Source organism: Dermacentor albipictus, chromosome 10, assembly GCF_038994185.2.
Source record: "Dermacentor albipictus isolate Rhodes 1998 colony chromosome 10, USDA_Dalb.pri_finalv2, whole genome shotgun sequence".
Classification (NCBI taxonomy): domain Eukaryota; kingdom Metazoa; phylum Arthropoda; class Arachnida; order Ixodida; family Ixodidae; genus Dermacentor; species Dermacentor albipictus.
The window spans coordinates 97,542,709-97,568,100 of NC_091830.1; the positions used below are offsets into that span (position 1 = coordinate 97,542,709).

A 25,392-nucleotide genomic window follows, 5' to 3' on the forward strand; every position below is an offset into this window, starting at 1 on the left:
TCTAGAAATTTGTGTAAGGCACGCGGTTCCGAACGATTACTGTGGAACATTCGACGACTGCTGTATAAAAGCCGACGCGCTTGACCCGCTGATGAGATTTCCGACGATCGCCGACCGTGTTCGCCGCTATCATTGTGCTATAAGTGTAGCCTGTTTTTGTGGGCACAGGTTCGCCCAATAAAAGCTAGTTTTGTATTCCACCGTATTGCTGCTTTCTTCACCGTCGCTACCACGTGACATCTGGTGGAGGTGCTTGTGCGTTCATGTACCGAACGCCCCCGCAAAGCCGCGATCCAAGCCCGATGGCCGAGGACAAAACCAACATCGCCCAAGGCCAGCGTGCTAGCCGCCGATTGCAAGGACTGCCCCCAGAGCATGGACTTCTACCTGAGACGAGCAGGAAGATTGCCACCAAGTCCACCCCAATGGCAGCCTTAGCGTCCCCCGTCGTGCTGCAGCAGCCCAGGGAGCCCCCGACGTTCCGCGGTTCAACATTCGAGCATCCGGAAACCTGGCTCGAGACGTATGAGAAGGTCGCTGCATTTAACAGCTGGAACAGCGACGACAAACTGCGACATGTCTTCTTCGCATTGGAAGACGCTGCCAGGACGTGGTTCGAGAACAGAGAAGCCACCTTAACGACCTGGGACCTTTTCCGAAGCGGCTTCCTGCAGACATTAACAAGCATCGTACGCCGAGAACGAGCCCAAGCACTAATAAAAAGCCGAGTGCAGCTGCCTAATGAGACCACCGCAATTTTTACAGAAGAAATTAGCCGCCTATTCCGCCACGCCGACCCGGAAATGTCCGAGCAAAAGAATGTCCGGCTACTGATGCGTGTTGTAAAGGAGCAACTTTTCGCCGGTATGTTACGAAGCCCACCGAAGACTGTCGACGAGTTTCTTCGCGAGGCCACAAGCATCGAGAAGACACTCGAGATGCGTTTCGGGGCAGACCCAGCAGCTCATTGCTGCTGCTGCTGCCGTCATCGCTGCGATCGCCCGATTCTATGTCACCCTTAGAAAGGCGAAGGTTGTGCAACACAGCACATGCCACGACAACGTTGGCCGCACGTTCCGGCTCGTAGCGGAGGGTGCCCTATCGCTGAAGATGGCGGAGACGGTTGTTTAAGAGCCCGATGCACCTCTGCACTAGGGATACCTGGCGGCATGTGCATGTACTGCCCCTTGACTGTCTACACGGGAGGATGGCCAAGTACTGGTGTCAGGAGCCACGGCCCAAAGGGGTAGCCACTTTCACCTGCACGAAGATGGAAATATTACACTGAGTACTCCTGTGACGATAGGCGAGTTGCCAACTGAGGAAAGCTACAGCATCATTCAACAATGTAGACTTCAGAGGTTGCGAGTCCCGAAAAAGCATGAGCTGAGCATGTCCATACCCGACACAAACTGTTGACCAATTTACAAGTCCACTACTCGGCGCCTGCCAGAAGCGGAGGAAATCAACACTTGTTGGTGCTATCAATGAGAATAGTAGTAGTAGCGTAAATGCGTGTTCATTTCTTCTCCTTCTGGCAGGCACTGGGTGAAGTAGCAGGAGTAATACGTGGTGGCTTTGTCTTCTCCTGGCAGGCACGACGTGCTTGTAACTTGCAGCTGATAATGTAATTTGGTGAAAAGATTGTTTTGGAGTGGACGCGGCGTTGTGTTCGCTACTGAAGCGTGATTGCGCAAAAAAAGATGCTTCGTCTCATCGAGGAGATATTCTCCGGGATTCGTGATGCGCCCCGCTTGGAACCGCCGGTGCAGCCATGTCGTACGCCAGACAAACGCATCGTCGTCCCACCCCGGCCGCAGAGGGTCCACGGCCAGGATCTTCATGTCCGCTTCGCAGATCTGAGGTAAAGTGTGAACAGAGGAGGTACCCGTTGACATTAGCAACATACATGTCAAAAAGAATCGGCACCATCAGATAACGTGGCATTATCTTGCACTGAGGACGTAATATTTCTTCCGGCACATGATTATAGCCTTGTGCTCACCCTTGGGTACGATAATGGCTAAGAGACTGCCGTCGATACAACCGATGACCCCGGGGCTAGCACCGAGCTGAAGGAAACCCTCCTTCACGGCTGTCTTTACCTCAGCCGTCTTCGGAAAATGAACCCACTTGTTGCGGGCCCCTGCGTCCACGACTGCCTCTGTCGCGCGTCGGACGCACTTGCTCACCGTCGACTGCGACACACGGGTCGTCTCCTCGCTTCCTAAGGATGCTTGAAAGCTCCCGGTGGTGAAGAAGCAGCGCACACAACACATTCCGTTCCACCGACAGCCCCGTCTCGTTCTGCTTCTAGTTCCCCCGCCAGTTCCTCGCACAACCGCACCGTTTCCTTCAAGAGGCGAAAATGCCATCGAAAATAATCATGGGGCATGTCAAGCGCATCTTCTGGCTCTCCGTGTTCACGTGCGCGACGGCGAAGAGCCACGGATAAGCGATGAGATGGGCAGCCACTTTTTATTCCTATGGAAACAACCCTGCCTGTGGCCATACCAAAAATCTAAGCCTTATGCTCCCCATAATGAGTCCGTAAACGTTACTTTGACGTTTATGGTTTTTGCAGGTTCCTGACGTCGAGTGATTGACAGACAAAATGGGCATGGCCACGCCATTTTTGACCAATGGGTGCGGGGTGATGGCGGCAAAAGGCATAAAAAAGTAATCGAATTCCTACAACATCGCACCCCTGCTGAGCATCGGAGAAAGTTCAAGGATCATTTTTGTCATTGTGAAATGGGACAAACATAGTGGCACATGCTTAGTTATCCAAGTTGGCGTTAAAACGGTCTATTCGAGAGTGGCACACATCCAGTGACTCAAGATGGTACCAAAATGATTCACTGAAATATAGCACGGACCGAGTGGCCTAGACCTAGTGGTACAATGCGCTGTCAAAAAAATAAAAATAAAAAGCGGTAACACCTTGTGTCACACAATCAGTGCCGCATATCAAGTGACCCATTTCGGCGTGAAATAGGTTCGTTGAATAGCGGCACATGGATACACAATGCAGCCTACTCAGTGACCGAAGTTGATCGAACAATTTGTTCCGAATCCTTTTGCCTCAGCACAGCAGCCTTGTGGGCTGCCTATTCGATCATGAACTACCCGTCACTCATCTTGGTGGGAAAATGGTTAGAGACCTAGATAGTTAGTCCCCCGAAAGTTGTGTGAAATACTAACGATTTTTTAGCATAATTAAAAAAAAAGATAGCTCCTACAATATCCTATTATCAGACTTATCGTGTTTCGTCGTCAGTATTCTTCTGCCACAGGGATACTTCTTGAGTCTAATTATCCATACGATACAGAGTAGAGAAATAAGTTTCTATATTTTTTTACTTGAGTGCTTCAGCTCCGGAATAAACGCTTACATCACCGTATAATAATTAGCCTATTTTTATTCCTACTACAGTTCGGAAGCATCAAGCAGCGCTCTCCATACACCCCTATCATATGCAAGCTTATCCCATGTTATGCCTCCAAATTTGCTATTTTCCTCACACTACCGAATGCTCTAGCGTAGTCGACGTTGCTATCGTTCCTTTGTGGTGCCGACTCTGTAAGTAAAATGGGCCACCTGGTCTGCACCTACGTATCTTTGTTTTGTTATTGTGTTGCTAAGTGTTGCTCGAAAAATTGTGGCAGAACTGATCTCACGATTACTGTCGACGGAGATGTGAATAACATTCAAGCAGTGTAGTGACAGACCTTACCCCTGAAGTAAAGTTTGTATAATCTGTGTAATGGTAATCCTGATACTTCTGTTGCTTTGCTTATATCTTTGGCTAGCAGTGCGACAACCAGAGAAAGAAATTGAAGAATGAACAGCCATGAGCTCTTTGTTTTCCTGTCCGTTCGTTTCCTTCACACATGGGTTGTCGCACTGCTAAGATGCAACATTATAAAGCTGCCCGTTTATTAACGCGATAGCGTTAAGGAGCTCGTGTCGCAGAAAAGCCGGTGTCGTCGGCGTCGGGTGTCGGCGTCGGCGGCGTTGACCGTGAGCGATAAATCACGGCAGGCGCTTCATAAATAAAAAGCAACTTCCAAGATTGGCCCGGTGGGAATCGAACCCAGGTCTCCGGAGTGTGAGACGGAGACGCTACCACTCAGCCACGAGTTCGATGCTTCCAAGCGGTGCAAACGCGCCTCTAGTGAATGCGGTGTTGCCTTCGAAACGAGCCGTGGAAAGTTATACTGCGGTGTATATCGGTAATTATGAACATGTAACGTACAGAAGTCACAATTACACGAGTTGCGAAGTGCGTTTCCGCTGCATTTCTTCTGCGCTTTCCGCACACGCAGAGCCATCTTGCGGCAAACACAGAAGACCCCCTCCTCTCAATGTACGGCGCTGCCCCGACAGGAGGCGCGCCGCGCGCGCATTGGGACCGCTGCCAGGCGCGTCGCGGGACTCCCTCTCCCCTGACGACGCTTCGCCGTGCTTCCGGTTTAGATTACTATCTATCTCTCTGCCCGTGCCGATCACGACGTTTGGCTGGCGTAGATCGTTTCCCCTCCGAGACACCGAGTTCTTTGGTTCGTTTCGTTCGCTCAGGCGCACGTTTCGTTGCCGCGCCAAACGCTGCGTTGCTCGACGCTCACCGCGTGATAGGTGGGCGCTAAGTCCGATGCGGGGCGCATCGTAAGTGATTGCTGTGCCGTAGCGCATTGTCTTATACCCCTTGGCGGGTCGACGGGAACGCTGTCGCGTCCCACTCTTGAAGGCGAAGCTTAAGCGTCCTCCAATTTTTCACCCTTGAGATTTATATTTCGGTTATGTCATCCCACTACGCTCGGCAGTCGCCTTTCAAGGCCGCCCATGCGCCTAGCGGCATGACGGTGACTGTATGCCCCTGACGCTGTAACAATGGAACAATAAAAGTGGTGTAAGGACGGCGGAATGAAGACATGGATGTGCCCATTTTTTATGGGATGGTTGTATAACGGCGACAGCGTGACGACCACTGTATGACGAGGATGGCTTGAAGACGGTGGTATGACGAGAGGCGGAAGAAGTTGTAATGAAGACGCAAGCACGAGCACAATGGAATGAAGAAAACGGTATGACAACTGATGCAAGATATCCTCCATCTGAGAACGACGCATCGATGACGATTGTATGATAATGATGGTATCATGGCGACTGAAGATCGACATTATCATTACGATAGATGACAGAGAAATGAGAGCGTAAATGAATCGACGAAGCTGGTACAGTGACGGCAAGAGGACGACAACGCGAAGGCGCTACAGAAGTGATGGCAATAGTCAAATACTGCACCGTGACGACGACTGTGTGCCGACTATCGCTCACCACGGCTATCAGATGAGTCGAATGTCGAGGATACATAGACGACCATGGAACTACCGCTAAGCCATCTAGACGGCAGTATGACAATGACTTCATGACCACGACTGTAGCACGACGACCAAATCAATGACGGTGATGCTACGACAACGGTACGAAGGCAGTTGGTTGAAGACGAGTGTACGATGGTGGTATCGGGAAACTTGTATGACGAAGATTTCATGACAGTGGCATGGTCAGATTAGGATGGCGAAGCTCCAGACCAAGGTAGCACGACCACAACAGCGTGATGAAGACTGTCTGACAACGGTTTCATACTAGCGACTCTCTGACATTGAATGATTGACAAGGGTGGTACAAGCTCCATTGAATTACGACAGTATGATTTCAATACATCGACGAAGAAAGGTTGATATCGCTGGAAAGACGAAGGCAGCAAGACGGCGATGCGATGACCTATTGAAAAGATAACAATGATAAAACAGCAGCGTAATCATGACGACGTAATGACGGCTATTTGACGGTTATACTGAGATGACAACAGCATGACGAGAGCCGGATGACAAAGCTAAAATGAATCCACTCCCTTCTGGGCCAGCTGGCACTTGGTTAAGAATGGCACGACGCAGAATACAGACATGAAGCGACGGGATTAGAAGGAAAAGGATGCAACGACCACGACGCCATCAACACCCGTACACCTACCTAGTGGCCCAAGCTATTAGATAACTTGGACCGCTGTGTCGGAGTAGAATGCGTGACAACTGCATGACGACAGTCAGATCACGAAGCTGCATTACGAGGCTTGAACGACTACTACAGCATCACGACGGTGGTGTGATAACGAATGCATTACTATGAGACGACGATTCGTGGAAGGCGACGGCATGATGGGGGCCGCATTACAAAACTAGTTACTACGACGATGTAAAGACCACGACGGCATCACGCACTCACACCTAGCGATCCAAGCTTTTGCACAACACCGGCAACTTGGTCGTTTTAGATAGCGTGGCAACGACGTCATGACGAGACTAAGATCTCAAATCTGGAACGAAGACCATGGAAAGGAACACGACGGCATCGTGACCAGGAACGCGTGCCTATTCGCCCAACAGAAGGCCAACTTGAGCCACTTGGTTCGCGCAAAAGGATAGATAGATAGATAGATAGATAGATAGATAGATAGATAGATAGATAGATAGATAGATAGATAGATAGATAGATAGATAGATAGATAGATAGATAGATAGATAGATAGATAGATAGATAGATAGATAGATAGATAGATAGATAGATAGATAGATAGATAGATAGATAGATAGATAGATAGATCCAAACGCCGGAAGATGGCAAAGAATGATAATCGCATTAATATCTGCTACAGCTATTTGCTGTCTAATCCACATCGTTGCCTTCCTGTTTGTTAATGTTACGCCTAGTATTTTTCATTCCATTGCTGGTTGCGCAATCCCTAACTGCTTCTCAGACTGCTTTGATAACCTCGCAGTTTCTCCCCCATATCTTAGTACCGGATGAGCGCAGTGATTTAACGCTTATTTACAACAATAATAATAATTTACAGGTCATCTGTGTGCGATGCCGTATGCACTCCGATCCATTTTGCTGCTCCAAACAGGGTTTCCTTAACTGTCCGCCCCTCCGTTAGTTATTTCTGTCAGGCTGACAACGACCACTGTGACCTTCACTGACACCCATCCATCATTTTCTTTTGTAGTCGTCAAGGCACATCGTCAACCTAAGCTTGCCATCACTACAGCGTGAAAAGAATAAAGCTCCTCACTATCCCCGCCACTAATATCTGGACTCATTCCCATGAAGCAATCTGCGCTTAAAAGTCGAGTGCGTTCACAATTGAGCCATCGCGCAACAACAGTGGTGGTCAATTAGTGGGAAGGTTGTCGCTCCGGAAATACTCTGACGCCAGTAGCACCTGTGCATGTATTTTGGGGTCCGGAAAAAGCGCTGATGTCGTTTGTATATGGCATAGGAATTTTTTTGACAAAATGATGGTCTGTATTTGTACAGTCTGTCGTTGTCACGCTCGCGAAAACGGCGCCGGCAGCACACATGAGGCGTACACGTCACTCACGATAGTAGGAAACAAACATGTCACGTGCGAACGATATAGGATGCACCTAGAATAACGCTGTTAGTGGGAAAGAACTTCCAAATTGGCGACAACGACAATGCCAACAGCGACGTCACAATGACAACGCCGCGTACTTTTGGCAATGGCTCACAATATTCAGAGGCGCTGCGGGCAGTAGATAATGAAGCTGCAACTGTACAGAGAAAAATGAAATCATTTAAGTATCGTACAGGCACTGTGTCATTTCTATCACGGAATCAGCTGTAGCGGGTGTTTTAGCGTCGGAGTCTATTTGAAAGTGCTAGATGAGACCTCGTAACTGAGTTAGCTAGCTTTAAACTCAAGAGACCTTTAACACTCCAGCTGCCTCTTCATCGACGGCCTAAATATTAAGGATGCGAAAACTGACTTTTCATAATACGGCAAGAAGCGTTGCAATGTAGAATTCATCTGAAATACCATGGTGCAGGCACGCAGGGCAGAAGTGCTGGACGTTATCCTACAGAATGACAGGAAGAAATGATTGTGACTGTTTTACACAAAATGAAGAAAAGTAAACATACTGCGCCAATGTTATCCTAATTAATATATTTAAATCGTAAAGTCTTGAACCACCGAGAAAAAGAAAGAATGGAAGGTTTTCAATACGCAGGCCAAACAGCGGCGAACAATAGGTTGTTTGCAGAAACGAAAGTGAACTCAATAAAAAACACCCACCTGAAGAAGAGTGTAGGAGTGCTAAGCCTATGTGTGTAGTTTGACTTCCACCACATGCATTAGTGCACCATAAAGAAAGGCAGTTGGCTGCATCAGGAAAAATGAAAAGGTAAGAAATTATCTAATCCCCACTATGCGTTTAATACTAACGCAAAATTACATTTATTTATGAAATAGTTTATTGAATATATATTTTAATTCTAGCTATAAATTATGAATTTTCGTATGATCCCGCGTTTAACCCCTACCTAAGTGCACTAGAACGGCTTGGTTCTTGTTCATTTGTCCGTAGTGGGGAACGCTATTATTTTATTGAAAAGAGGCATGCAAAAATAAAGAGTACAACCACCTGAACCATGGCACATCCTACATTGCGGTTACGGGCCATGTATCCAAAGGGCATCATCATCATAAAGTTGTGGTCTTCACTGTGCGAGTTAATGAGTTCGGAGCCGAAGGAATTGCGGAAGTCTGCAGTATTTGATATGCTAACAGCTTTAATAGCTCTCACAGGGTCACGTTCTATTAGTATATACCACTCGATTACCAATAAACGTCATGCGGGAGCCGCTCGATTTGGGACATTCAAAAAGCGTTCCTACTTATGGTCTGTGGCTCCACACAGTTGCCAGTTTGCATAATACGTAGGCAAAGTAGCCCAATAAGAAGGAAAATTGACCAATAACATTTTATTCAAGTCCATCCAAAGGTCAGTATTGCTTTTCGTGCAAAAGCGACGCTATCGTCGATGGCTTGCATGTCAAGAGAAGGGCCAAGATCTGCCCACAGGCAAGACTGGAAAAGTGAGGCGTAAAATAATGATTGGCACAATGCAACAAGAGCAGGCAACAATCTAACTCGGACCTTAGTTTCCTATTGCATCTATTGAGTGGCGCTTGCTTCAATGGCTTATTTCGATAGCGAGGTTATTTGATCGATGTCATATCATAATGTTATTTTCGTGGCTGACAGGGGAACCGGATAAGCCAGATAAATTGGCATACTGGTGCGAAATATAGCAAAGACCTTTCATGCGCCGTATGTCGCGTGCACCAATTAGTACCTTACTAAAATGAAAGTTGCATAATTGCAAGGACACTCGTTTCTTTGTTAATGCATAGGTACAAAGTTCGATATCTTCTCACCAGGCCCTCTTCGGAAGCTTTCATAAAAGCAATGGGAATATATAACTTCGTGTAAGTTCTTGCGCTCTGAAAGAAAGGCAATCCAGCAAATAAAGTTTCGTCTGGTCTCCGAAAGTCAACAGGCAAGTAAAAAAGCTACAAAGCATTCAGGAACCAATTCCTGCGTGTGGACACTAATCAAGCAAAGAGACTAATGAATTGACGCGCGGCACACATTTCAGTATTTTAGCCAAACTTGTATCTAGCCCACGACAGGTGTAGGTAAAATAACGATGCTCTCAAACGGTATTTCAAAAATTTATGCCCGGCACCACCAAAACTTTTCTTGTTTACGTACTTCACAGAAATGACCTGACAAAAAGAGTACACTTGTTTTTTGCCATCTCCGGGCAAGAGATGACGCCATTTAGCCATTCCCTGAGTTTGTTTTCAACGAGCCTCCGGTAGCGACGCAGTTTCACAGCATGGGCTGTCTTCAGCGTCGAATTAGCATACACCGGCGGTTGCCTTGGGAGTGCATATTAACTACGCTGGAGCAGTGTTGCCCAGCGCGTGCTGCTTCACTCACAAAGCCTAACCATGCTGGTGTGTTAAGTGCCGCAGAAAGGCAGTGACGTCTACTGGGGAATGTCATGAAGCTGACCAAGTTCGACGAGCGAGAGAGAGACTCGCCGGCGGGGAAGCATAATGCATTCGCGCCTTCGATGTGTGCGCTACGTACTGATTCACTCGCATTCGTGGAGGAGCGCTTCGCAGTTACCGCGCAGCCTAAGACACTTCGGGGCCGGATCGAAATTCTCCTACCTTCAGTGAAGCCACTCGGCGATAGAAGGCCGCGCCAGGCGAAGGCACAGAAAGCTGCAGACTCGGAAATAGAGTGCATGAAATAGACAGGACGAGCGCTAGCGCTCGTCCTGTCTGCTTTTTTCTGTGTCCGTGTTTCAATTCGCACTAGAAGCCAAAATCATGTTACCGTACCAACTCGCCCCACTGTCTATCCTTTTGCATTAGTGTAACAGAATTATGTTTTCTCATTTATTCGAATCCCCGTCCGATGCTATCATGTCTGCAGGTTGTGTCTAAATTGTACTTGGGAAATGTTGTAACGCATTTTATTTTGATAAAATGCATCAGTACAATAACGGACATGCACCAGACGGAGGGCCTACTAGGATGAACATGTATGCTGCAGTTACGCACACGTGCATGCGCCCGTGTCCACACGATGCATCTGTCCTTGATGCGTGAGCACTCTGCTCGTTGCGTCTGTATAGTACAGCGTCTGCTGCGCTGTGCCCTTGTGAAACTGTTCAGAAAGTTACTGTGAGGTTTCGCTTAAGGAGCGCGACCTAAGCGCAAGCGTTTGGACAGCACAAACATGTACAACAGCGTCCAAGCACAAACGGAAAGGGTGCGAACGCGGTCGCGGGCGCTACAATAATCTCGATGGTGCGGTGCCTCGTGGGCCTTAGTTTCCGGAACGCGCATAGTACCACGATAGCGTCAGGGGCCCCGTGTCGCGGAATATCCGGCGTCGGCGTGTGGCGTGTACCGTTGTTTTGAGAATAATTATTGTGAACCACGCATACCCAACCATTCAAAGCAAACCACGCAGGCCCTCCGTGTAGCGCAAGGAAGTTACTGAAATAATTGAATTTCTCAAGCTAACATGCCTCAGAAAAATTTTCAAGTACGACTTACACACAACCTACATATATGATAGCGTCGTAGAGTAATTTGAAAATACGAGAGAACATAATTCTGCTACGCAGATACTCAAACACCCCCCCCCCCTTTTGACGCTCTAGCTTTTTAACGCGATAGCGTTAAGGAGCTCGTGTCGCAGAAAAGCCGGTGTCGTCGGCGTCGGGTGTCGGCGTCGGCGGCGTTGACCGTGAGCGATAAATCACGGCAGGCGCTTCATAAATAAAAAGCAACTTCCAAGATTGGCCCGGTGGGAATCGAACCCGGGTCTCCGGAGTGTGAGACAGAGACGCTACCACTCAGCCACGAGTTCGATGCTTCCAAGCGGTGCAAACGCGCCTCTAGTGAATGCGGTGTTGCCTTCGAAACCAGCCGTGGAAAGTTATACTGCGGTGTATATCGGTAATTATGAACATGTAACGTACAGAAGTCACAATTACACGAGTTGCGAAGTGCGTTTCCGCCGCATTTCTTTTGCGCTTTCCGCACACGCAGAGCCATCTTGCGGCAAACACAGAAGACCCCCTCCTCTCAATGTACGGCGCTGCCCCGACAGGAGGCGCGCCGCGCGTGCATTGGGACCGCTGCCAGGCGCGTCGCGGGACTCCCTCTCCCCTGACGACGCTTCGCCGTGCTTCCGGTTTAGATTACTATCTATCTCTCTGCCCGTGCCGATCACGACGTTTGGCTGGCGTAGATCGTTTCCCCTCCGAGACACCGAGTTCTTTGGTTCGTTTCGTTCGCTCAGGCGCACGTTTCGTTGTCGCGCCGAACGCTGCGTTGCTCGACGTTCACCGCGTGATAGGTGGGCGCTAAGTCCGATGCGGGGCGCATCGTAAGTGATTGCTGTGCCGTAGCGCATTGTCTTATACCCCTTGGCGGGTCGACGGGAACGCTGTCGCGTCCCACTCTTGAAGGCGAAGCTTAAGCGTCCTCCAATTTTTGCAGCTGCCGTTTGAGGTCGGTCTTAGTAGAAGCGGCGCAGCCCCTTCGATTCCGAGGACACCATCAAAAAGAGAACCCCAAAGCTCGCCTTCATGCATAGCGTTCACCGCTAGTGTTTTATGGTAAACATTACAGTTACGTAAGCTTCAGTTTCCACGAAGCGTGAGAAGCACTGAAGTAAATTTGAATTCTATCGCGTTGCACTTTTAAAGCCAAGCATTCTTTGCCGCTTCGTCCGACTTACCCACTGCTGCTGCTGCTGTGGCTGCTGCTCTTCGGCATACCGCGTCAGGGGGTGGTTCAGGGCGTGTGTCTACATGATTGGAGCGCGGAAGAGAGGAAACGCGACGCGAGCAACTCGTTTGAAGCCTACCGCATCTAATTTGCACTATGGGGCTCTTGCCTTGCCCAGGGGGCGCTGCTAAAAGGGTGCTAAACAGCGCCCTGTATCCTAAAAGGGGTCGCACCAAGCTCGGTCGTCTGCTTCGGAAAGCGCATTTACAATATTGACCCCCCACTTTCGGTTGTGTTGTATCACGGCCTGCAGCGAATATCGGACGCCGAAGATTTTTTTCAGGGGTGGCGCGCTGCCTAAAGGCAAGAAATTATGCAGTGCCGAATACGTGTACGCCGTGCAAGAATTAGGCGGCGGAGTTTTAGCACGGTGTCAATCGCAAGTGAAGCGAGTCGCGTACGAAGTGGAACTACAGGTAAGGTTTGCACGCTAGCTGCCAGATTCAGGCGCACAGACGCGAGGAAATGCTTGCTATATATGAATCCACAGCAACGATAAGCAGACATGTGTACGGAACTGCTCGAGCACACGACGGTACACGCCACGATGTACGAACTGCTCGAGCGCACGATCGTACGCGCCGCGACGGCAGCGGTCTTTCGACATGCCGCGAAACGGCGCGGCCTCCAGCAATCTTTGTTCACTGCATGCCGCTAAACAAGTAGTTATGCCTGCGTTGTAGTAGCGGCCATCCGTCCGTTTTAGTAACTGGTAATAACTGATGCAATGCATATCAGTTCACACGTACATGCGAATCGCGCTGCAGCGCGAGCTCGTGCGCTGCTCGCTTGATGTAGCTTTTAATGACAGCGCTCGAACATCGACGTGCTGCAATCAATACTTCCTTGCTGTGCTACATCAACATGCTGGCTTGAGATCAAGGATGAGCGCATTTAACTCTCTTAACCTGTGCTGCTCGTAGTGGAGTAGTGAATTGTGATCGAATGAGCCCGACCATTTGTGCTCATTTGCACACACCTGGTCACTTCAACACTTCGCATCGGTCGAATTAACTGTCACTGTGGCCGGGTCTCGAATCGTGAATTATCAGCCATGCCTGCTGCTATGTCGGTCTCCTGTCGAGACTGTAGGTGCAAAAGACCGAAATTTAGAACGCAGATAATCAAGCAAGCTTCAAGACAGGCGAAGCAGTCAGCATGGCGCGAAGTTTCGCTTACTCAGCGCGACGAACTGCAGCTATGCAGCGCGCCCGTCGCTCCATTTCGTGAGGCCTTGAAGGAAACCGGTACAATGTGATGTTGGGATTCAGGCCTTCTTGGTGTTGGCAGCCGACGACGCAGACGTAATGACGGTGACGCCTTTTCGAGGCTGGGCTAGGTCTCTCCGGATCGGCGTCACCGATTCCTTCTGCTCCCAGCATTACGTCCCACGGCACACGGAGAGTCCGTTTTCCTTACACTATAGGCTGCGGCGAGCTCTCAGCGTGGTCGGCGTGGTCTGTAAGAAGTGACGAGCGTTTTCGCACTCGCAAAAGGGCATAAAAAAGTGCGAATAGTCGCAAAACTCGGCCTAGAAACGTGCTTCGACACTGCTAGGGCTTAATACGACCCAAGCTGGTACGCCCCAGATGTCGTTTTCCGCGCCACCACCAGGCGCCGCTACTATACCTCAAACTCCAGCGCAAGACGCCCATATCCTCTGGAGCTCCCTGGGCATCGCCACATAAGCCTATTGACAGCTGTGTTTGTCGGGTACCACCCTCTAAGGAATTGCAGAAACTGCAGCCTTTCCTTGCGACAACGTGTGAGTCCAGAGGGGACGTAGATAGAACTGTAGAGAGGACGGACAAGTGGCAGTTCCCAATCAAGGGGACGGGGGTGACATGTGAAAGCATAGAAGCCTTATACGACAGTGGTAGCGGGGGAAACTGGTTACACTTAAGTTTAAAGTACGGCACAGTACATTCCTTCTATTTCTGAAAAATGAGCACCATGGAAATACGTCAAGTGGACAAGTTACGCAGGGCTGCAGATGCACAGCCGCATTAATTCAAACGAACCGCAGAGTACAGGGAACACCAGGGAAGCGGTTGACTATGAAATCAACACTTCTGTGGCCGCCGCGGTAGCTTTGCGGCTATGGCGTTGCTAGAGGCCGTCGATTTGATCCCGACCGCGGCAGCCACATTTCGATGGGGGTGAAACAGAAAAGGCACGTGCACTTATACTTTGGGAAACGTAAGGAACACAATTGTGTCGAAATTAATTCGGAGTCCACCCCTACAGCGTCTCTCATGATCCGATTGTGATTTTCCCACGTACCAGCCGCTTATCATAATTCAAGTTTACTAATTCTGCACGATGCCATATGACATGTGAGGCAATGAGAATACTCAAGCCTCTCAAATATGGTTATCAAATATGGCACAAAACAACGTCTCAAGGAAACACCTCTCCCTTTGTTTTCTCTGTACTACGCAGAGAAACAGAAATGGTGCGCCCAAGGTAACAGTTAATATCAACTCGCCACTTTCGTGTTAAATTACACATTGAAGAAATTAAGCTTTCGCCGTGGACATCACCTTCATTATCGTTAATCGAAGGAACCGGCACAGAAAGCTTCGCTTACATTGATTCCTAGAGATCGTGGGACCTGCATAGATTTTAAAGACGAAGCTTAAGCGTACTCCAAGAGTTGCGACACATGCAAAGCGACGCCGCTAACATGCACACCAACCCCCGTGCTAGGACGGTACATTTCGTCTACAGCTTTGCTGCATATGCACCTTCACAGGGTGGAATGGAGGCGGGATTTTTAAATACATATTCCCTTTGTTTGTGCACTTATTATTCACGTATTTTTTATATTTTTGTAGTAAATCTCTCTGCTCCCATGAAATACAGCTATATACGCAAAAAGATGAAGGCATCACTAGTGAGAAGTTGGCATATTATTGAGTAATTTGCAATAACTTAGGCAATAAGTTTAGATAAACGTAATTACTCTACAGAAGATGTTTTTGGATCATTATTAAGGTAAAAAACATTGAACAACTAAACTGCAGTAGCAGAATATTCACACAGGAAAAAGCACCCAAATCATTCTTAATTGTTATTTTCAGTCAGTGTGCATGCAAGGTAGAGGACATTGAAGAATAAATAAGTCTGTGTGCTTGTTTTGACAGTCGATAGAAAGTACATTAATCTCAGCACTTGATTATTCCGATAGCATATAAAAATAGGCATCTCAAAAGCAAAGAAAAAATTTGATTTCTTCGAGGCCTAAGCATCCTTCCAGGTAATTGTTCTTGATTTCACAATACACTAGACCGCAGTCGGCTAAATAAATTTCGAAGCATCGCTTACAGTACAGTCTAGGAGAAAGAGAGATGCAGAAGAAACAGAAAAGCTACAAGGTTATAGAGAACCTACTTTCAGTCTCAGAATTTGCTTGACTTGCTGCCGGCATCTCAGAATTTATCAAAAATTTACCTAGAATGGCAAAATGTTTGACAGAAGCAAACAAAAATGGCGTCCCTTCAATTAGGAGGGAAAGTATTGTAAATCATGATAGAATGAAACCTAGAAAGAATTTCGTCATAAACCGTTATGAGACTGTTGTCGAGCTGCTGCATGAATTTTTTTAAATTTTTATTCAACGGTCCTGAAAACCCGGTACTTATGTACACGCAGGCAGATAGCAACACCGACCACTGTCGAAGCTCACGAATAAAAATTCGCAGCCTTTCCACACTGTAAAAAAGACACGAGTACACTACTGAGTGTAAAAGTTTAGTTATTTTGGGACTTTTCCATTCCGCCCCTGTAGAATGCCCTGCGAAGATGCACAATCGCTACTGATAGCGGCTGAACCTGTCGATGAGTCCAAATTGAAATGTGCGAAGCGTCTCATGAGGCTGGCTTGCCCGCAAGAAATTCGTAGGGGCGTTCTATGTCACTTGTCTATGCATGAGTCCATGGCGTAATAAACTTCCCATTTATGTCTCCAGCTAGAGTTGTTGTTTTATCAATAGCCTTGAGAAACTGCTTAGAAAACTCATCTTTCAGCAAGTTTGCATTACATTTCCAGAGATCCCTAGAAAATTCTTTCTTATTCCTTCTTTCCTTTCCAACACAGAAAGAAACCAAAGAATGATCAATAAACGCAACAGGTGTGACTCGGTAATCTCGACACGAATGAATTAGTTCAGCCGACACGTGCACTTTGTCAAGTCTAGCACGGCTCGTGCCCTCAAAGTGGGTAAAGATGACCGCTTTTCCGCCACGAAGACATTAATTCGTGTCTCCTAGATGACGTTCTGCAATCATATCGTTTAAAACAGCAGTACTCGCATCATTGTGTTTCCCACTGGTTTTGTGCCATTCCGCACAGACACCATTGAAATCTCCCGCTAGGATTAGTCTACGCCCGCATACACAAGTACCTCTCAAACAATTAAATTGAAAGCACTTGAAATGTGTGTTAAGTCATGCAAAAATTGAACTCGAGTCCCGTCTTTGATGGAATCTGAAGCAATTATTGGAAGACATAAAAGCATAAAGCAAGAACTTGAGCTGATAGACCAAGAGCGAAACAAGGGACCATTGATTCTAGCCAGCGCTCAGAAATCGTGCACAGGGGAAATGCCAATAAAACACGCCTTGGGAGGCGAAAAGAAATATGCTTCCCAAAATTCAGTAACAGAAACCGCACATAATGGGTCACCATCCGCCAACAAAGAAACAATAGCTAGTCCTTTTTTTGAATATTGCAAAGCATTCTTTTCTCGTAGCCACGTTGACACTGATAGATTTAGAAATGACTTCATTTGATCAATGCCAACATTAGACGAAGAAACCAAGGAAATATTAGAAGTACCCGTAACAGTGGAGGAAGTTGATAATTTAAATAATAGCAAGTCATCGGGGCCGGATGGCTTAGCCGCGGCATTGTACAAAACGTCTAAGGGTGTTATCGCACCTGTTTTTTCTGAAGTACACAACAAGACTTACAAGAACAAACGTCTACCGCCTACCTTTGTGTCAGCAAACACGGTCCTAATACCAAAAACTGAAGACCCAATCAGATTACTTAATGTCACATCGTAACACATAGCACGATCAATCTTTGAATGCTGTGACGCAATGCAACTCAGTGTCGCCATGCAGCAAGTTGAGCTTGACAAAGCATTCGACCGCGTGCCGCACGATCTGCTTCTATCTATACTTGAATATGTGAATATAGGCAATGCGATCAGTGAAGGTGTGCGGATGGCTTACCCTGGATGCACGACGAGGTTGCTAATAAATAAATAAGTTTGTGAGTACATACCAGTGCAGCGCTAAGTAAGAAAAGGGTGACTGTTATTACCACCTCTTTTTTGTAGATAGATTAAATCTTTTTGCCTAAGCGTAATTCGGCGCCGGGCTTTAAGGGCAACTCCGGCGATTTTTCGATTTCAATGGATGTCGATGAAATTCGCTGGGTACGTTCCTCTGCGCACCCCCGTTATGTCCTCAAAAATTCAGGTTTGAGAGTTGCACAGGTTTTTTATAAGTTAATTTAATAAATTGCCTCGAACACCCCTCGTTACGTGCTCCTCAGTTACAGGCCGCAATCTATATGACGTCAAGGGAGTTCCACACGGATCATGCCGGGATCATGCTCTGGGAGACGAGAGCACGAAGGATTCGACGATCGTGACGTGAGAAGTTGCGGTCACGGGAATTTTCAGTCCCTATGGATGTGCAGGTGATGCGGAGGGGGGGGGGGGCAATTGGTGTTGCGTTGTTCGCTGCACGAACTTCAGCCCTCGCGATGCGCACACACAGTTTGAGCCGATGACGATCGCGTTCAGCCGAGGTTATGTCAAAGTCACGTGGTTCATGTGTCTTCAGCTGGCGGACCTGCGCGATTTACCTAAAGCTAATTAAGCCATCAGGATGAAGAAAACCACTTCTGTGGTTCAGTTTTGCCCACACGGATTTGAAATAAACCATTCCTCATTTCGTACAGTGCATGCACAAAAATCTAGAATTGACAACACGAAGCAGTATCTACACTGGCACTTTGCCGTTTTCGACAGAAACCTGCCAGCCGCACTCACCGGCACATCTCTAAATTAATTTCGACTACTAAGATTGGTTTATTTTTACGTATTGTCATGCCGAGTCACTATTTATCTTCCGAGGTGCACTGCTTGCTTCGTATCCCAAATTGGCAGAGATCGTAGGCCCCTTCGATACAGCAGTGTAAACAACCGCTTCGTTTAGCTGCCAACGATGTCTATACTGGCATAGGCGTTACCGCGAGAAAACTACGCGTTCTCTAAATGAACGATCAAACGCGCAAAGTCCACATCTATGTCCACTTTACGAAGCATATTGTGTGGATGAAAAAAATACCAATAATGATCAATAGGCAGTATAACGCTCCTGTAACGCCCTCGCCCACTCACTGTTTTCGAGTGTGCGTGGTCCCTCACAACAGCGCGATTAAGAAGAATGCAACGGTACTGACATGCACAAAATACAACTAGTTTGATATCATCTAACATCATTTGATGTCACCGATGAGCGGCTAGCATTATATTTCAAGCGAACGACGAGTAGTCGCTGCACGTGCCGATCGATGTAAACAAATGCACCGTTCGGCGCTTTGGACTGCCAGGGCGTTTTTGCGAGGTACAAGCGTGGAAAGTCGTGCTCCGCATCTTACAGTGACCATGCGAAGTGTTTCTATAAGAAGCGGTATAACATCTAAAATAGCAAGCAGCACGTATAAAATCAGTGGTTTGGGTCCCTTGGTCTACATGTTGCCGCACGATATGTAGCGCATAGGTGCTGGCTCTTGTGTAGCGGGTTCTAATGGGAACGGCGATTAATGGCTATCGAATTCATCAGATACTTGTGAATATTTTGTAGATCCGAAGAGCCGGTGCAGCTGACATTGTCACCCGAAGATGCGGTGCGGTCGCCATTCAGCCGATCGTTTGCTTTTCGCTGCCAGCGGTTTAACGGGTGAGACCGACATCCCTTGCGCGAATTACCCGGTGGAGACACAGGTGACGTCACACGAAGATGTTCGCTTACCAGCTTAGTCAGGTTTCGGTCTCGTTTGCGTGCTTTTTTGCTAATTTAAAATAATTTTGGAATTTACGAATCAATTATACTATCAGACAGGTGACAGGCGGGTCTCGGGGACCTAAATATTCTATTACGTAAAAAGTTAAAGTTATGGGGTTTTGCGTGCCAAAACCACTTGCTGATTATGAGGCACGCCGTAGTGGAGGACTCCGGAAATTTCGACCACCTGGGGTTCTTTAACGTGCACCTAAATCTAAGTACACGGGTGTTTTCGCATTTCGCCCCCATCGAAATGCGGCCTCCGTGGCCGGGATTCGATCCTGCGACCTCGTGCTCAGCAGCCCAACACCATAGCCACTGAGCAACCACGGCTGTTATTCTTATTCTACTACCTAGACATGGTAGAAAAATCGCCGGAGTTGCACTTTACCGCTCTCGCGCTTAAACTAGTAATAAGTGCCCTGCGATAATTAAATGAGCTCATGAAATAGGCTTGTAGCGATTACACTGGAGTCTTCAAAAGGGCTAAACATTTTTTATGGAGATTATATATTCCAGAAAAACATTGTAGAGCTTTCGGTTTGTGATCAAAGTGATCATGGTTCGGATTTCATATTTTCCACGTGCACATAGCATTGCGGCTTGTAAAACGGTAGGCTGTGACATTTTAAAGCAATAGTTCTTTGCGAACGTTCCCCGACATTCCTCAACATGGCTGCTTAGTGCTGATGCTGTCCTGACAAATAGATCGTACTGGTCAGCTTGAACCTCTCTCCCGCAGCACAACAGCCCGACGCTCTAACCATGAGGCAACGATAATAATATAATTTAATAATAATAATTTAATAATAATAATAATTTATTAATAATAATAATTTAATAATAAATTTATTAGAAATGACAATAAATGCTTCGTAATGACCAGTAATGTCTAGTAATGACTCGGAAATGACCAATATGTCTAATGACAACTTGTAACGATTACTATTCATTAGAAATGGCTATAAATGCTTAGTAATGAGCAGTAATGACTAACAATGACTGAAATGACTTGTAATGACTAGTGATGACTGTGATATGACCAAGATGTCTAACGACGGCTTTTAATGACCACAGTTGATTACAAATGACTAAAAATGCTTAGTAGTGGGCGGTAATGACTAAAAGAAAGAAGAGAAAGAGCAGAGGCAAAGTGAAAGAGGCGAATGATAAGAGGAGGAAGAGTAGGCTTTCGCGGTTCATCTCTTAAGACAGATCTTAAGAGACCCTGTAGATTTTTCACTAGGCTTTACCAGTTACTGCATTGCAACATATTAAAGCATCTTGCTCCTAACAGCATAGTTTGAATAGAGAACGCGAGAGATGGAGCAAAATTTCTACGATGAGTCATGTATTTGGAGCTCATTTCGCATTCGGTCGAAACACAATTTTATCCTGAATAGATTTGAGAGCTGTTAACTGGATAGACTTCCAGGGGGAGCCGAAAGTAATTTTTTGGCTATAAATTATTCTTTTGATTCAATGCACGGCGATATTTTATACCGATTAGCCGGCTCACCTATGTTAATATATCCTAGTAAGTACACTTACCAAGCTTTAAGTTTCATTTTTAATACGTTCAGCAACGAAAAAGTCCGTTGTTCCATTTCGCATTGTTGAAATAACATAAGCCCGGGTAGCTCATTAGTCCTTGTGCAATAAAGTACAACTTCAGTCTATGTCGCGCTAGGGTTTATGTTTAGAAGGCATGCAAATAATTTCAGGTATCGATTCCTGCACTAATAGCTGGCAGGTCTGCAACAACTGGGTCAGCCTCATTCATGTATATGCAGGTTTTGAGAAATATCACTGGCTGCACAACCACCTTCTGGCGCAATTTTTTAACGGCAGCACATTTTGCGTTAATGCATATTCATCTCTTCTGTTTAGTATTTCCTAAAGATGTTGTTGTCCTAGATCTGTGAAGTATTGTGAATAAATATACGCACCTTCTTCGATTCTGCCGCTTTATTCGCTACTTGTTAACTTGATACTAACTTGTTCATGCGTTTTAAAAAGGCAAAGAGTACCTTCCTGTTTGCAATTATCAACAAATCTAAAATCACGTCCTCACATATTATTATTTTTATAGCTCTCAGAAAGATCGATATGCTAAAGTCAGTGTTTCGATATAACAAACAATGCTGACAAAAGCTGGTCTTTGGTATAAGACATACATTTCTATATATAAGGTATTTTGGACTTTTGTAAATAGCTGCTCTGAAAACGTAACAAATATATTCTCGTACGGTTCTGACAAAGCAAGAATTGCATTATTGGAGGAAATATGTAGGTTCGTGCACAGTGGGTGCAGATGAGATACAGTGTTCTTCATGTTGGCCTATCAGAAAAAAAATTGCATTTCTCCTGGAAAGTGGTAGCTCGATCTAATCAGATTTATGTAAACCTGCGGAAAAAAAATTCCGAGTGAGTATGCGTCTACAAGGATTTACTTACAGGACTCTTTACGCCACAATGCGCATAACCTAATTGTATCTCGATAACTAGCATCAGTCTATCGAAAAATCAAATTTCACTTGCCAAAGCAAACTATACCTACTTTTCAAAATTTATTTATGAAGTCTATGGTGAAGAGCTTTTTTTGAGACGTATATTCTATACCAGTCACGTATGACACAATGTCATGCCTGAATTTACTTGTCATAGAAGGTCATGCGCTGTGTATGCTCAGGTTTGTATCAGTTATGCTTGCGCCGCTTTGGATTTAAGCAAGAAATTTTAAAACCTAGAGAAAGAGAACCAAAGATGTACACTGAGCTGTTCAAGGTGAGAGCCACCATTTGCCGAGACCATGATATAAGGCACCGTTGCATTTAGGAGTGTAATATCCGCGCCTTGCTAGAGTGATGTATGGAGCGATGAACATGATCAGGCACCAGCAACTACCTTAGTCATTTCAGTCGCCATATTAAAGGAACCGCTTTCAGATTTTGCTGCATATCACCGCACATATATCATACATTTTGTTATTACTTGAATTTGAGTAGGATCTAGAGCGAAACTGAAACAAAACTAGTGCTCTGCAGGTTTTCTTACAGCAGTTTAGGACAGCGTAGCTGCATTGAAAGGTGGTGCCACATCATGATAAGTTTGTTTCTCCTTGCAGAGAACAGGACCTCCTTTACACGCAGATTTGTGGTGACGTACTATATAAATACATTTATATGTTTATTTAAACAATATATATCAGATATCTAACGAATGCATATGCGAAAAAACACATACTGCTTTAGATATGCTTCACCCTGGAAACGTACACTTTCACTGACGCACTTTCAGTAGTTACTCTTTAACTAAGAGCTCATTGGAAAATCTTATTCAATTAAGTTTCTTTCGCACTTTCACATCGCCTTGTACTCATCGAAAAATGTAGCGTAGTCTGCAATAATGCACTATGTCTTAGTATTCAAAGCAGCATCTTCCTATGTTGTTTCCTCGCAGTTTCAAGACAAAGAAGGTTCACACTAACATTTTAAGCAACAGCGTAACATCAAAAAAAGGTGTAACTTACCTCGTTACGCACTCCGGAAAGGAAACATTCCACTAACTGAAAAGAATATATATTAAGGAAAATTAGTATAATTATTTTTTTTCGTGTAGTACTACTTCCACAAACATTTTAGCAAGGTCGAAATAGTACTCGCCGTGTAACCGCGCCCACGTTCTCGTGACAAATTTATGGTATTCATTCTGCAGACAAATCGTGCGCGCATTCATCTACACAATTCATAGGCGTTTACTGAGGTTCCTATTTTCATATGACATAAACATCCATTACATTTCCGTACGCATAAGAAGACAAACGGCTGCCTTTACGGCTGAGAATTCCTTTACAAGTTATATATATATATATATATATATATATATATATATATATATATATATATATATATATATATATATAGTAGCTGTAGGGATGCAGAGTACAAGCACGCACACTGAACTCGTAGAGGAAATAAAATGCTTTTATTGGATGTCGTACACGCTTCCTCTGCACGGCATGAATACGAAGCAAAAAGCAACATTCATACGGAATAGAGCATTAATTAGGGCACGTTCCAAGTAGATTGAGCATTACTGCAGCGCAAAGCCTCCCTGGAACTTCTGTCCTGTGATTGCACGTCTGTTCTTCAGTGCATCATCCGGAACCCGGATGATGCACTTTTCACTGCGTACTGTGTACAATCTTTTCACTGTGTACTCAAGCAGCTAATTGTGCAAGGCATCGCTCAGCAGACCCCTAGGATGACAATTGTATGACGACGATAGCGCCACATTGACAGCGTGCTAATGAATGTGTGACGACGACCCCATGACGACACACGTCTGACGACGACGTCATGACCATGATGAGATGATGATGCTAGAATGTCGACTACGATATGACGAAGACGGCGTCTCCCCGATAGTGTGACGACCACACATGGGCAGCCTCACGAGGGCCTTCCTCGTCCTGACCTGGTTATGCCGGTGAGGATCGCTTTCGGGAAGATCGGTGACGATGACGTAAGGGAGGGCGGACCTTGGTAGGTGAGCGTGAGGGAGGGTGCGGTGGCATTGTGAGGTTGAATGAGGAAAATGCGATTCACAACGAAGTACAGTAAAGTCACTCAGATCGTATGCGTTGCGCGTTTAAAGTCTCAAGTTTTCAAGTGCACTGCTAGGAAGTGTCGCTATGCACGTCGAAGCCCAGTGAGAAATGACTAAAGTCACAAATGGCTAAACCGAAACCAAAGCACAAAAGCTAAACAAACTTACACAATGAAAAACATAGCTAAATTTGTGGCGGGCATGGCGGTACGGTACGGGGTACATCGCAGGAGAGCATGAAAAAAATTGGAGGACGCTTAAGCTTCGCCTTCAAGAGTGGAACGCGACAGCGTTCCCGTCGACCCGCCAAGGGGTGTAAGATAGTGGGCTACGGCGCAGCGACTACGCGCCCCGTATCGGACGCGGTGAGCGTCGAGCAGCGCCGCGTTCGGCGCGGCAACGAAATGTGCGCCTGAGCAAGCGACGCACGCCTGAGCCTTAGAAACAGCTCGTTTCTAAGGCAACACCGCATTCACTAGAGACGCTTTTGTACCGCTTTGAAGCATCGAACTGGTGGCTGAGTGGTAGAGTCTCCGTCTCACACTCCGGAGACCCTGGTTCGATTCCCACCAAGCCCATGTTGTAAGTTGGTTTTTATTCATGAAGTGCCTGCTGGGATTTATCGCTCATGGCCAACGCCGACGACGCCGACACCGACGCCGACGACACCGGCTTTTCTGCGACACGAGCTCCTTAACGCTGTCGCGTCAAAATATCAAGCACGAAAATACGCGGCTCTGCGCTACAACTAAAATTTCCCTCCCTCCTTCACGAACGCGCGCCTCCACTTTTTCGCGCGTCTTTGGCGGAGCACCTGTAACGAAAGTTGTCGCTGCTTCGTCCGGAATACTGGTGCCAAACTTCCGCCCCTCCATGTTTTTCATCCGCTTGGTATAAAGCAGGCTTGGAAGGAAAGTGCGGAAGGAATCGCTGCAAAGCGCGAACTATTCGTGTACCCGAGGGCATAGTGCATGTCGTCTAAGCGTTCCAATTCTCTCTTGCGGCCAAGGTGAAACGAATCACGCAGTGGGCTAGGTTGTTGCAAGAAGCAATAAGGTCCGACGCTGTCACAGGTGCTCTTGTTTAGCATGTTTCATCATCACAATTACCATTCCAGTTCATCGTTCATTCGAACCCTTCCTTGTGTTTCGCCACACGAGCCTTCGAGCGAAATAATTGGTGGCTGCCGTTCGGCGTGCCTTGACATCATGGCACTGGTCATTCGCTGGTCGTGCTGCTAAACTATGCTGGCGGCATTGCCTATGATGAGTGGTGCTACCATTGCCACTGTGGTGCGACCGGTCATTCCAAATGCCCAGTGTCCGACACAATCTTCGAGGACAACGAAGTGAGGCTAACTTTAGGCATTACCCTTCTGAATTGTGGTTCCATTCAACGTCGGTGACCTAGCTTTCGCGCGCACGCTTGGTGCTTGACGGACA

The 25,392-nt window shown here is 46.6% G+C and overlaps 1 protein-coding gene across 2 annotated transcripts in view; it reads right to left on the reverse strand.

Moving 5' to 3' along the window:
- Positions 1-25,392, reverse strand: part of LOC135897305 (uncharacterized) — a 70,361-nt gene that overhangs the window by 2,917 nt on the left and 42,052 nt on the right. Inside the window, exons 2-4 of one of the 2 annotated variants that reach the window (XR_010563002.1) lie at positions 22,872-22,907; positions 9,311-9,376; positions 8,858-8,960 (exon numbers count right to left, since the gene is read on the reverse strand). Coding sequence is in view for 1 of the 2 variants with exons in the window: in XM_070527218.1 (XP_070383319.1) it covers positions 1,225-1,260; positions 22,872-22,907 (72 nt within the window). In the remaining variant the exon portion in view is untranslated. Of the gene's footprint in view, positions 1-1,161; positions 1,261-8,857; positions 8,961-9,310; positions 9,377-22,871; positions 22,908-25,392 lie in introns of those variants that run through there. The other variant, XM_070527218.1, reaches the window with a different exon arrangement.